General features: G+C 36.3%; 1 protein-coding gene across 2 annotated transcripts in view; it reads right to left on the reverse strand.

Annotated features, from left to right (window-relative positions):
- Nucleotides 1-2,171: 2,171 nt before the first annotated feature.
- Nucleotides 2,172-14,984, reverse strand: part of BTBD8 (BTB domain containing 8) — a 42,931-nt gene continuing 30,118 nt past the window's right edge. For both annotated transcript variants that reach the window (XM_042030212.1, XM_042030211.1), the window contains exons 16-18: nt 14,803-14,942; nt 11,408-13,741; nt 2,172-10,063 (exon numbers count right to left, since the gene is read on the reverse strand). In XM_042030212.1, the coding sequence (XP_041886146.1) occupies nt 9,594-10,063; nt 11,408-13,741; nt 14,803-14,942 (2,944 nt within the window). In that variant the 3' untranslated portion in view covers nt 2,172-9,593. The remainder of the gene's footprint in view (nt 10,064-11,407; nt 13,742-14,802; nt 14,943-14,984) is intronic.

Here is a 14,984-nt window from a genome sequence, read left to right on the forward strand (position 1 = left end):
AACTAACCTCATACATTAAAATAAAAAATTAAATAAATTTATATAGGAAATTGTATGGCTTGCATAGAAATAATTAGACACTGTAGTAATTTAAAAATGACTCTTCTCCTTTTTGTTTCAGACAAGACATGGATTCACATCTGATTTTCCTCTCCTGTTGGTCAAATGCACCCAAGTTAGAGTAACCCTGCTCTGCAAGGGTATGTACATAGTAAGTAAAATATTTCTAATACTGAATTTTTGAGCTTTTGTGGAGTATAAATGTGAAAGCAAATTAAAGGAAGATAATAGATGTATTTGGTGTCTTGACTATAGAGTTCTGGAGACCAGTGACAGGACCCACAAACTGTGAAACCGTGTCCTGTAACACAGTGGAGCCATGTGCTCTGACTGCATACAAAAATCAGAGAGCTGAGAACATCAGGAATTATTTTAAAGTACAATTATAAAATAATAGAGCAGTTTCATGATGAGGATTGATGATCCAGCAGCATGAATTTTGAATTTATGCACACTATGAATGAATTCGTGTTTCAGTACTAGAGAAATCCCAGGGGTAAAGAGTAGGAACTGTTTTGTTTGTAAGGGTTATATTTGATCTATAATACTACAGTGTATCTGAATTCATATTTTGGATTATGTTTATTACATACATGCATTCATTGAATTAAAAGTATTCAGACAGAGAAAAAATAGTAGGAGGGAATAGAATGGAATAAAAAATGATTCCCAGGGTAAATATCTTTAACAGGTGAGTAGATTTCTTTTTCTTTCAGTGTAATACTGTTGGAGATGGGCAGTACATAAAAGAAAGGGTAAATTATTACATTAAAAAAATTGTAATTACAAAGAAATACAAGTACTGGATTTTGGCTCCTGGGGTACCAGCAGATACCTTTTTTCCCTGATAGTCACTTACTGTGCATGAAGTTGACACCCCCAAACTCAGAATATCACTTGAGAAGCATCAAAGTACAGTAATGGGTAAGTGTGGGATAATGAGAAAAACCCCAACCTTAACAGAAAATACTTCCTGACAGTATTTTGACTCCAGCTGCTATATATTTACTAGTGTAAATTGTGTCTTAATTACAGTTGGCAAAAATTTATATCAGAAACTTAATATATTTCTGCTTGTCACTTTATTTGACAATAATTGGTATTTGAAATAAAAATAAGACTCTTTCTGAGAGTTCTGAGAAGGTTCTGAGCAGAATGGACCCTGGACCCCACACTGTGTCCTGTGTAAGAGCTGCCCTGGCCTAGTGCTTGTCTAGTACAAGTCTGATGCAATGGGACATGCTGAGCCCCAGAACTCTGCCCAAGGGACAATTCTGGTAGAGGTTTGTTCTACAATACCATTTGAGCATTCACGACATGACTTTCTCTTTTTTTGAGCCTGAATGTGAGAACACTAAGTAGGAGCACAGACTCAAAGGAAATAAATTTTTCGGAATTGTGTGTTCTTCAGAGCATTCTTCTCCATAGTAGTTTCCTTTCCCAAGAGGGACTTTTGAGGGATCCTGTACTATCTGATGAGCTGAAGTTATTTTCCTACTTACTGTTATCTCTGCTGTGACAGTTTCTGACATTTGGCTAGTGTTTGCTTTAAATCTCAGAAGCATTTCTTTCCCACATACCTACATGGTGCATTTCACATGCAGGTAAAGGTGCAGGAGGGAAAAAGAACAGGGCTGTGTCTGACAGCATATCAAATAATTCCTGGAAGAATTTAGAACCCCATTTAGGCAAGATAGAAAGATCTTGGGATTAGAACTCCCCTATGATGAAGATAATGGCATAATCATTTGAATGAATAACTAATTTATGACAAGGCAAAATCTATCATCATATTAGTGTTTCTCTATGCTCTCCTGGCTGATATCCTGTATGTTCTACATCAGCACCATTGTTTGATTCTTTAGAACTGTTACATAGGTATCTTCCTCTCTATGTATTTTTATGTGAACACTGATTATCTTCACACATAATCACCTGTCCTGTTCTCTGATGACACAATCAAAGAAAAAAAAAATCAATAAAGGAGAAAAAGGAGTGAGTTCACTAAACAGATGGAAAAGGAAAGTAACACTTTTTTTTGCCATTTACAGAGCACAAATAAAAATCAATGTTAGCAGTCCACAAGTTGAATGAAGTACAGTGACTCAGCATTTAACTTACACATAGGATTTATTATTTTCTGTCATACAGAAATCAACTAAGAACCTTCAGTTTGTAGCATGGAGAAGAAAGGTTTGGGAATATGCAACCATACAAATATTCTGGAAACAGAAGACCATGTTGACAAGGAGTAATTTTGAAATAGGATTACTTAGGCCCCAGCTCATTATCTAAGTCTGGAAAGCAAGCGGGTGGGAAACATGCAAGCATTCGGTGTGAGAGCTTAAGACCCTCCCCAAGACTGAGTGGTTAAAATATTCTAGGACCATAAAGCCATGGACTACAGGTAGTGACTCAAACGTTTCTTCATATGCATCCCATTATACATATATTAGATTGACCTTGGTTACTAGAACGTGATCATCCAGAAAGTAGAGATTGAAGGGGTTTTTTCTCTACAGATACAGGAGGCATATTGTTACAGGTAGGAAGTTTGACTTAGAAGTGGGTCTCATTCATGGATATTACCTCATTCTGTGAAGGTCACAAAAAGTTTTTACACTACCTACACTGGATCTGGCAAACACAGGGTTTGTCCTATCTGTATTGATCTTAAGCATGCTGATATAACTCTACTGGCAGGATGTCATGCCACACTCAAAAGAGGGTTATTAAAAAAAAAGTGAAGAATGAAAATGATTTCATTAAACACAACTTAAGAAAATTGCAAAAGTTCCTACATAACGTTTGTGTAAGTGAGGATATTGTAGGTTTAAGTAAGTTGGTGAGATGAGTCTCAAAAGTGGCTTGTAGAGTTAAGGTCATGGGCCAAAATTTTTACTCCAGTAACTAGTCCTTCTGTCCACACACTTAAATAAAGTGATCTTTATAAATGTGGATCTGATGCCACTCACACGAACTTCAGCAGGAGCTGAGAAAATGTAGTCACTGCCACTTGAGTGCATAAATACCAAGTATGATCACCTGGGTAATTGGGCTGAGCCCCAAATTTGTGCATGTGAACCTCTGTTCAGGTTCACCAGAATGTGCACTCTAATCCAGTTAACAGTCATCATCTGTAAGTATACAAACCCTATTTTGACCATCAGTGTCCTTGTTAAATGTATCTAGTTACTGAGTTATAGTCAGCCCCTTCAGATACTGAGGTTTCAGTTATTGAAGATGTGTATGCATATTTTACTGTGCAATAGCAAAAGAACTTTTGTTGCATGTAATGCAGAAAGTTAGATTTCTTAGGACTTCGATTTCTCTAACTGGACAGTCTTCTGAGCAATGAATTAAGGAGAACAGGGAAGCAACTTAATGGAATTCCATTATTAATTATTTCATACTCTAACTGCATCCAGATGGTTCATCAGGATTAGAACCTCATTAAGTTGAGTACCGTATAAAAAGACAAGTATGCACAGTGCCTGCCCCAGTGTCAGCTCCATTACCCTTTCTGAAAAGAGAATGTTAAACTGAAAGCCAATCAGCAAATGTGGCTGTGGGCTCACTTCTGTCTTTGCAGAACCATGGCTTAAGGGAGTGTACAGTGCAGATTGCAAAGCAAAGTATGAAAGGAAGGCCAAATGCAAGAAATAAACAGGTATGTGTGCATGCCTGCTCTGCATAGCTTCTTCTGTTTTTAGTTACCAAATGTAAAAAAACCAAATAAATTAGCAAACTCTGTATTTTTCCCCAGCTGATATCCAATTTTTAGATAAATCACTTTCCTCTGTTACAGGTTTAGTTTCCTTAAACACACAGTAGTTGTCAATAGGAAGAAGCTAGGTTTTAAATTAGCTAGAGAAGACATTTGAGCTGTAATTTTTTTGAAGTTGAACATAAAACCTTATTAAAAAAAAAAATACCGCATATGCTTTTGTTCAAGAGAGAAAGATGAAAATCAGTATGGATTTTCTGCAAGAGATGAAAGCTTCTAATTATATTGGATTTCAGATCTAAAAGCCTATTTCCAGAGAATCATCTGTTGTAATAAAGCTGCAATACTTCTCATTTTATCTTTTGTCCTCAGTTCCTGTGTAGTCCTGGCAAGAACGTCATCCATCAATGTACAAATGTTAAATTACCCCAGTCATGAAATATTAACAGAATGCATACAATTATGACTCCCAAATTGAAGTCTTTCTAACTGTAATTTGTCATACCTACTACTGTACAATGTTATTAGTAGAATAAAACTAGAAAACTACGAAACAGATATATTGGAAAAATAGCATTTCTAGTACATGCATTAATATAGACAAGCCCTGAACCTGATTCAGCTGAGGTCAACAAGAGGTTGTTTTTGACATTAGTGAAAGCAAAATAATGAATTCCTAGATGTCTTGGTTCTGAGCCACAGATGAATAATATAAGAGTGGTTCTTAATTCCTTCATGCAAAGGTTTAGGTTTTCTGGAGCAAAGTAGAACGAGCATGCTACTTATTATTTTCCAGATGGCAATAATATGTATTGAAATATGTATAAAATAGTCTCCTACAATCTGTACCTAGAACAGGTATGTGAATTTTTTTTTAACATATTCCCTGAAACAAACTGAGAGACAATGCTAGGGGAACACACCCTAGGCACAGTCTTTGTAAGCAACATGGGAAGTTCTCTTGCCCTAGTTCTTCCAAAATAATAATAAAATTTGCAAACTCAAAATTGAGTATGATTTTGAAATAATTTAAAACCCTAAATGGTGTGGAATAAGATTATTAAACTTGTACAGTTCAGTCATGTATCATCCAGAACTTCAAATGTTGCAAGCTAGCCATATTTCTTGTATTATTAATATTTTCCAATGACACCCAAAGTAGTTATTATAATGAGAATAGTTTAATCTCAAATATCTGTTTCCCATGAGCATTGTGTTTCTGCCTGCTGACTTTATTATCATTTATATGCTATGGACATTGATGAGGCCCTAACAACCTGATCTAACTTTGAAGTTACCCCTGCTTTTAGTAGGAGGTTGGACTACACACCTTTAGTCATTTCAAGACTGCATTTTCCTGTATTTCTATGATTTTTCTGCATTTTCCTGTAATTCTATGATTCTAGAAGTTTTTCTAAAGGAAAATCTTAGGAATTTATGACGTGTCCTTTCCATTACCCCTACACCACAAAAGCAGATGTCTGGGGTTTTTTATGCGCTTATCTGATCACTTGTAGTAGTCCAGACTGCCTGCTGATCTCATTTCATGCTTACTTATCTCTTCTGATCTTCACTGTATGTCTCAGCCTCCACATTTCTTCTGCTACACTATATAAACATGGCATAATCTCATGCATTGAAAAAGCAAACCAAAACATATTATTAACTGCTGTGCTTTTCTAACTGTTGTTTCTCTCTTAGTGGTTAGGCTCAGCTGTCTTCCTGCAGTTCTGTCAGGCTCTACACCAAACTGGTGTCTGTTGCCTTTGACTCTGCAGGCCAATCTCTCATTTTGACCACAGCCCCTAAGAACACCTTCCTAATCAACCGCAAAACTGGTATTTTATACTCATCTGCCTTGTGGGCTGTGTTCAGTGAAGCCAGTGGTACAGTTTTCCTTAAATCCTGTCATCGTCATTTGACTCCTATCTCCATCTTTTTATTTCCTTTGCTTCCCTAATTTCTTTTTTAAATAGATTATTTGGAAGAACCTTCCTGTTCCTCAGTTTCATGTATGGTTCCAAGTGTCTGGCCTTCCCTTTTCTGTCTGCAATATGTCTGTTGGTGACTTATTCCACAAATACAATTTTAGCTATTATGTGTATGTAAAAACCCTGCAGAGCTGCTTCTCCAGTCCAGACTAGACTCTTAACTTTCCAAGTGGAAAAAAAAAAAGTAATTATGCCTACAGATACTACTTGGAGGTCTAGCCTTCTTTAAACTTAATACATTCCTACATGTAAAACATCCTTCCTTATTTTTCACTTTCATAACATCATTTGAGGTAGGCCAAATGAGGTAGGGTCATTATCTTAGACTCTGATTGCCAAATCCTCACCTCTAAATTTCACCAATACTTTACTAAATGTGGCGTTACTCTCTGTAGGATACAGACATGTTTGCCCATTCACAGAACAGTCTCAGGTAAGCTGTCACTGTCACCTGTTAACTGCAACATGGTGTCCTCAGGCTTTGACAAAGCAACTTCACTGCTCTTATTCAAAATACTACTGCAAGGGTAGCGCTCCGACTATGCCGTCTTTTTAGTTTCCTCACTGATGCCACTTTCACTGTTTCATCAGATGTATCTATCCTGTCTTTGCTTTAAAGGTCTTTCAGGACCTTGTAATCACTATTCACTTGGAGCCTATGACACTGGCTGTGATTGTTTCTCTATGACGTTTTCAAACCTTTATCCATTCTCTCATGTTTTGGAGAAGAGGCCAATACAGTGACAAAATCATTGTCAGGAGGTATGAGCAGGACTCCAAAGAACTCAAGTGACTGATACTATTAAACAAATAGCCACCTACACCTGACTTAAAGCTTGAACGTTCTCCTGAATGAGGTCAGACTCAAACAGTTCAGGCAGCACACAAGGCTGGTCAGGAATATCCATTCTTCCAGCTCCCTCGTTATCCAGCCTTCAAATCTCACCCTCCAGCTTCCCCTTCTCGTAATGCACACAGGAGAAAAAATGACTATTTAAACTGATGATGTGCTGAAACCATTGCTAATCAGCTAGACAAATATTGACACTCTCATTTTACTTTTCCATTCATGTGCATTTTTTTTTTTGTCTTTTGTCTTATCTTGGATTCTAACCACTCTGTGGGAAGTCTTTGTTTTTGTTCTTTGTTTGTACAATGTCTAGCCAGTGGGATGCTGGTCTGATTAAGGTTCACAGGCACTCTAGTAACGCGAATTAAAAACAATACCACTTTCTATTCCTGCTACTTCTACAGACACTGTTTGGCTGTGGGAAGCTGAATTCTATGGCTGCCTATGTACCAACTGAACAATACCATATCCTAATCAGTGGTCTGCTGCAAAACTGTTAAAGGAATTGCATCAACATTATTGGGGACTTGAAGAGAGAAGCTAGTTAATTTTGATACAACTGAAAAAGACAAAAACCCCAATTAAAAAAACCCTACATGTGATTGCATTTCATACAATAAACCTGAAATTTTGTGTCAATTTTCAGTGTCCCTTTATCAATTCAGTAAGAAGTTAAAAACATGGGCAAAGCGAAAAACAGACAAAAGGATCCCTTCTTTCACTTTCTGTCACTTCTCCTTTCCATCACTTCATCTTGTCTAACATGTGAATGTCCACTGTCAGAATATCATCAGGATTTTAAAGTTGATTAAACTTTTTGGTAAACAATTTTTACTTTAGTACAGACATTGAAAAACACAATTCCTTAGCCTTCTGTAAGAGCTTCTCCTGAGCATTATCTTTTACTATGGCTAGTACTATAATTCTTTATTTTATGCTAAAGATTATCACCTATTGATATACCTTGTAAACTTGGAAGGTGAAAAATAGGTTTTCTTGAGGATTTGCACCTTCTAAAGGCGGTTCTAGCTCGCTCAATATGAAGACTGGGTTAAATACAGAGTATTAGGTTTATAATATTTTGAATTATAATATCTTGGACTATTTATACTGCTGCTAAAAGAGAAGATGAAAGATTTTTATTATGAGACTGAACATCTTCCTTTCATGAGTTTAGAGTCCTCCACTGACATAAAAGAGAAAGGGAGGTTTTCCTTTTTTTCTCTTACCTTGGTATTAAAGAACAAGATAAAATTCTTCCTCCATTCATTTTGAGAATAAAACATTACTTTTACTTTTGTACCAGAAATCCAACAAAGTGGCTTGCTAGATATTTTGCCTCAAAAATCTTTATTATGTCAAATCCAAAGCTGTAACTTCTTTAATCATACACTAGGGCAAGTTCATATTTCCACAGAACTGAGTTTCTGACTATGGACAAAGAGAAATGAAGTTTGTCAAGAAAATTAAGGTGCACTGCTGGAATTGTGCAAAAACTTGCAAAACTGACCATGTTATCAGTGGTTACAGCCAGCTTAAGTTGTGTACTTATATAGTTTCAATCAAAATAGAATGTTAGTAGCCTTTTACTGCTATATGGCACCCACTTCTGAAGGCACTTCTGTTAATAACTAAGAGGAGGTAGAATACTTCCTTTTTAGATTTTAAGCTGTGTGGAAGACAAGCTCTACTGTTTCCATAATGCAGACATCTCAAGAGGGTCCAACCTTTGCAAGAAAAAAACCCTGTATGTTTCAGAAATTCTGACTTGGTAAGAATTACAGAAAGTTTCTCATTCCTTCCTCCCCTGTCAAATCAGAAAAGACAATAATCAGTCCTATCCACACCCAAAGAGCCAAAAGCAGCAGAATGATCTGTATATCCTATTTCACTCTGAGTCAAAAGAAAGGTTATGGTGACATTTAGTCTCAATTTATAAAAGCAATGCTAGAGATATTAATGAAGATGCAAGAGTCCTATTACTGCTCCTAAAAATGTGGCATCTATGAAAACAAACAAAACCAAATTCCTGAGAATCTTGCTATGCCTCAGCATCAGGATGGTGCAAGTGTAATTATTTAATGGCTGAAGGTAATTCTAGTTAACATCAGACTTCAGATGTAACACTGACCACAACTTCAGATTCAGATGTACTTTTGGAGACATCAGACATGCTGTCTCTTAGAGCAGGAGCAACATTCTACCAATTCCTCTGAATTCATGCACTATGCCACTTAAAATATTTACTTAAATATGTGCATTTCCAAGAAAGAAACAGTGCTCTTCATACAGCACAGACCCTCTGAAGTCTTATATTTGAAGAAAAGGCAATTAAAAAAATTTATTGGAAACTTCTGAACAAAACAAACCAAAATACAAAAATTAAATCTGGAAGAAACAGATGAAACAAGCTGCTCATATTAATAAGGCCCAAGGCAGATTCAGATTGAAACATTTTCTTTGACTATTATTATGTTTTTCTGACATTTAAAGTAGTGTTGGCACACATCACCTTTTGACACAACTGTTCTGAATCTTTATTGTTGTAAAATGAAGTCACCATATAGAGGGGGGGTAAAAGGAGAGGAATAGCTCTACTAATTGTGCATTCATCTTTAAATTTTTGATCAATGAGAACATTAAATGTCAAAAAAAAAAGATAAAAGGGAGGGTGGAAACCCAGATTTTTCTTTCATGTCATCTAGTTTTTCTAACAACTCTAGAAAATACATGCTCAAAGTTCATTTTTAGAAAAGACATACATTTAAGTCTTGAAAAATTATTGTACTTGTGATTAAATCTAGATTATAAGTTAACATATTTACCTCATTTTATCAGAAAGATTGCCTCAGTATCAAGAATTGTTCATTCTTGACTGATGCAGTATTTCATTACTGTATGGAAAGAACTCATCAAAAATAGATTTGGGGAATGGGTTGGAGTTCAGTTGCAAAAAGCTGACACCTTAATGATGGGTTTCCAGTTCAAGAATTGTCCATTCCCCTTGAGGGGACGAACAGTCTTCAGATGAAAAGCTTGCCACTGTAATGCTTGCTGAGGAATCGTCAAGTGGAGACATGAGTTCAGTCCACCTACTGAATATGTCAACTTGTGATGTACCCTGAGGATTTGAACCATCTCGTGCCAGAAACAGTGTCTGATTAATAAGACATTGTGCTAAGTTAAGGTCTTCAGGAACAGAGTTTTTGAAATCTATATTTGAGTCCTGCTCAGATAACAATTGCCTGAGTAGAGTCCAGTCCTGTTCTGCAAACTGTTGATCTTCAAAATCCATCTCTAGAACTGCTGTTTCTGAATCCATCCTCTGCTCAATTGCTTCTCCAACATCCATCTCATATATTGGAGAAAGGGTTTTTGGAGGCCGATGTTCATACATGCAGGTTTGTGCCATTGTGTCATAATCATCTATGTCTCCTGAAATAATTCACAATACTGTACAATGTAAAAATTGTAGATGATCCTCCCCTCAGGGCTGTGTAGAGCAAAATTTAATTCATTCAGGAAGGACAATCCAATCAGGTTAAAAAAGGGGGGATGGAGGGTTATACAAAATTGACAAAATTTGAGTCATTTATTTCCTATATAAAAAACAAAGTATGATTTATAAATTAAGTTAAAGCAGCAATCACCACTGGTAATTAACAATAACCTCCATAATTAAGTTTCTGATACAGAAAATGACAATGTAAATATACACTTAATGCACATGAAATTTCTCATTTACTACATAAATTAAATTTAGACCAGGAGGTGCATAGAGGGAATTAATAGAGAATAATTACTGAATGGTGACTTAAGCTATGTCAGCTTAGAAGAGAATTAAAACCAAAATTGTTTATCCACAGGCTTATTTCTACACTGCACATGCAAGGGCAGCTGCAGGCAAGGGCAAGCAAACTTAAAAAAAATAGTACAACTTTTAATGTCTTCTTGTTCTGTGGTCTGGCTGAACATAGATCATCATCAGTGTTTCATTACTCTCGAATACACAATAGTTGTAATCAACACTATTGTATATTTTTGATGGGATAAACAGACTGAATTGTTGATATAAAGAAGACAAAACACAAAACTAGACAAATATTCATCTAGCTACATGGAACAAGTTAGAACTTTTTTGTATATAAGCATCAGTTCTAAGTATAATCTCTCTTTTAGGAAATAAGCTTTTACTGGTAAAATTTAGAATTTTAGACATCTCATAAGCTTTAAAGCAGAGTTCAAACCTACTCCCACTGGTGTATATGGCAAATATTCAGTTATATTCAGTGGGAGAATGATTCAAATTTGTATATAATATATAAATAAATAAATAAATTACAACAATAATGCATATAGCTGTTCAGGTAAACAGTTCAGTGCGCTTTAGTTAAGGTTATTACTTTAGTTATTGCACATCCCATTCAGACATACTATATGTTGTCAAGCAGACAAAACAAATACTAAGATTCCATCAAAAGCTGATGCTGTCAATATTAGATTGGATCAAAAGTAACTGAAGTACAGACAACTGCATCCAATCTTTCTTTTAGCATTACATAAAATCTCTTTTCTTGTAGTCAAGTTTCTCATTGAACAGCAGGGTATTGACGGATATTTCAAACAGACAAGCATTTCTCTACCCAAGTGAAATACTTAAAAATATTTAAATATAGTTTCAGCCAAAATTACTTCAGGATTCAATCCCAGACAAATTGCCAAAGCTTTCCCTATTAATTTGGTTTTGAATGACTGAATGTTTCTATTTCTGTACATTACCTGGAAGTAAATCAGTATTAGCGCATTCAGTAGCTGCTGGTTGACTGTCTCTCACTTGACTTTCCTGAGTCAGCATCTGATTCTTACTGGCTTCTACAGGTTTTGCAGAGCTGCTCTTTTGCACATTAGAATTATTTTCTCTCTGTTGAAGATCCAGATGACATGGCCTTTCTTGAGATTTTGTGTCATTGTCTAAGTACTTATTGCACTGGTGAAATTCACTATCCACCTCATTCTTCATATTTACTTGCTGGTTTTCTTCTGGATGTGGACTACCTGCTGAATATACTTTCTCTGGGCAATTTTGTTCAGTCATTGGAGCACCGTGATTCTCCTTTCCTGGGATTTCAGTACCGTGAAGATGGAGGAGAGAACTTCCACTTTTATCTGATCTGTTGTCTCTATCCTTGTGCTGTTTGCCATCCAGGAATCCATCTTCAGTTTCTAATGAGTATCTTGAATAAAATGTCTTTCCATGGTGCTCTTGAGAAACACTGTCAAATACTTCTGATGGAGTAAGAGAATCTATTGAGTGCTGACGTGAAGTGTGAGTTTCCACTTTATCATCAGCTCCCAGTTCTTCACATTCATCTACTGAAAGTAAAACAGATCGTTTGAAATTTTTAGTTTTAGAAAACTCCTGACTTGCAGTATCATTTTCTGTTGCATCCTCAAAAGCTAAATTATCAATTCCCTGGAACTGTTGAGTAGGAGCATTTGATGGTGGAAGGTTTTCTGCAACGTTCTCTGCTTCAGATCTGTCATCTTCTGTTTCATCGGCAGAAGAAGAAACTTGGTCTGCTTCCTGAGTAAACTGTGCATTACCAAAAGCAGAACTTTTGCTTTCTCTAGTATTGATCCGTGAACTCTCTTGATGGGACCAAATTTCAGGTCTTTTTCTTGGTATTTCATCATCACTTGTTGAATTAACACGGAAGAGATCAGAACCCTCTTTTTTCATTTTCACTTCTATTCTTAGACTGCTATCATAAATTTTTAACTCCTCAGGTGTGCTTGTGTCACTGCTGCTTCTTCCAAGAAAATCATGACATAACATAGTACTGCATTTAGAAATCCCTCTTTCATTGGATCCCTCATCATCCTGAGAGCCTCCGGCATCATAATCTTCTGATCTTGGTTTTATATCATCAGAGGATGTGGTTGCACTGCCAGTATCTGATTCAGGACTCTCTTTTGGATCTACGGCACCAGTACTCCAATGGTCCACAAAGGGAATTTCTGCATTTTCATGGTTTTCTGGCATTTCCATAGGCTCTACAAGCTCTGTGTAATTAGGTGAATATTTTTCTGTTATTTGTTCTGTGGAACATTCTGAAACATCATCTAAGTCTGTTGTAACTGATTTATACTCAGTCAAGGCTGAGGTATCACACAGTTCATCAACTGTAAGAAATCCCTCCACATGGATCTGAGGAGATGATGTCTCATCCTCTTTATTGGTTACTTGGGAAAAGTTTGACAAAGCGTTTTTGCCATTGTTAAGACCTGTTTCAGAGTTTATTGTATCACTCTGTTCATTACAGACTTTTGCTGCTTTTGAATCTTTCACCAGTTCTCCTAAAACAATAGTCTTCTGATTTGTTTCCTTGGAAAAGTCTGAATTTCCATCATTGGAAGACTGTGCATGACAGTGAAATTCAGCTGTATTATCATCTTTCTCTGGATCTTCAGTCTTTCTAATTCCAGTCCGATCTCCACAGATTTGTCTTTTTTCCATGTCATTTTGTAGTGAAAGATTCAGTTTAGTTTCTTCTGCAGTTAGAGGAGAAGAAGATTGGGATTGTATTTTGTATTGCACATTTTCAGAAGAATCTGGTAATTTTTGTTTATTGGATTGACAGGACTCCAGCAATTTATTGTCAGTGATACTTTCCATGGCAGGTTTTAAAGATTCATTTGCAGAATAGCATTCATTACTGTCATGAAGCTGACCTGCCACAGCATCAGCCATGTTTTTCTCAAGTTTCTGTCCTGAACCTGTGTGTTCAGAGGTGTGCACATTCTTCTGGACAACAGGAGAATCACTCCTTGAATGCTTTTGGGCGGAGGACTGAGATTTTAGTACAGCTGTTTTCTGTTTTGGGTCTTTACTGTTTGTGATCTCAGCATTCTTTGATGGAGCCAGAGTCTTAGGTGTTATTTTTGCAGTGGCTTTTGTTACAGGTGTTTGTGATTGTTTAATACTCTTCTTCTTAGCTGAAGGATGTTTTTCTGGGAGTGTTGTCTGAACCAGGTGTTGTAACACATTTTTTTCTTCGTTATGTTTTGGAGAAATTCCTGATTTCAGTGAATTGGGTGATTCCCCCTGAGGTCCTAACAAACAGTAAAAAAGACTATAAAGGTTGTATATGCCAGTCACAGTATATTCACCAGTTTTATGTTAGTGTTTGTTTATGTTAAGAAACAAGTTACTCAACTTTTTATGTAACTAAGGGATTTAGGGCATGTTAAAGAATTAAGATTTGAAATAACAAATAGTAAATAAAAATACCATCTTGGCACCTTTAAAGCAGTTCATAGAATATACATACAGGAATTACTTCAGCCTGTAACTGAGGTGGTCATCCCTGGAGTAAAAAGCAGCAGCTCTCTAATAATGCATACAAACACTACACAGCAGCTTAGCACAGGAAGTGATGAGTACTGTATTCAATTTATATTGTAGAGGAAATGAACAGAGGCAGAAAATAATTACATTAGTTGTAATGTGATTAGAATACCAGAATTAATGTCCCTGCTCAGTCAGAAATACTGCAAGATCTTTAATGACCACAAATTGACAGAACCTGTGTTTTCTACATCACAGTACATTTAAGATAATATAACTTGAATAGTGGAGCTCCATCCTTAACACTTTGTATCCTTCTAAAGCAGTGTTTCATCTCTGTGTCCTACAGTGTCATTTCCTACACCTGCTATCAGTAGCTGTTGAAATCGAGTATTTGTTTGGGGGCCAGTATCAGTAGCGCTGCTGCTAGGGGGGAAACAGGAAAACACCAAAATAGGGAGGCATAAAGCAGTCTGCAGTCCAGATCTTTGTTGCCTATTACAAATGCTCGACCTACAGAATTTCTGTTGAGCTCAGTCATGGTTCCAAATGCAGAAGTGCAGGGGATCAGCAAATGGAAGACTCTGCAATGCAGATTAAACAAGCAGAAGAAAACACCGACTGGCAGTGAAGACCATCTTTTAAGTATTTTGAAGTTGACACATTCATTTGCATTTTACAGTTTAGCATTGTCACCAAAAGTGAAATATGGAAAAAACCCAGAATTCTTCAGAGGATTTTTCCAAATACTTGTGCTAAAAACCAAACAAACCTCAAAGCTTTGCATAATAGTGGCAGATCATTTAACTGCTGTATGAAACTTTACCTTGGTTCTTGGGAGAATTGGTAGGTGTATTTTGAGTCTTTTGCTGTGCTGCAGAATTGGTACTCACATTCCCTTTTTTCTTTAGAACAGCTTGTACATTTTGCTCATTACACCCTTTTCCTGTTGGTTTTTTTGACAGACTGCAAAGAAATTATTATATCCATTATTTCCAGGCTTAGGTC

Source organism: Corvus kubaryi, unplaced genomic scaffold (genome assembly GCF_017639235.1).
Source record: "Corvus kubaryi isolate FWS band 111438036 unplaced genomic scaffold, C.kubaryi_AGA036_p1.0 37334, whole genome shotgun sequence".
NCBI classification, from domain to species: domain Eukaryota; kingdom Metazoa; phylum Chordata; class Aves; order Passeriformes; family Corvidae; genus Corvus; species Corvus kubaryi.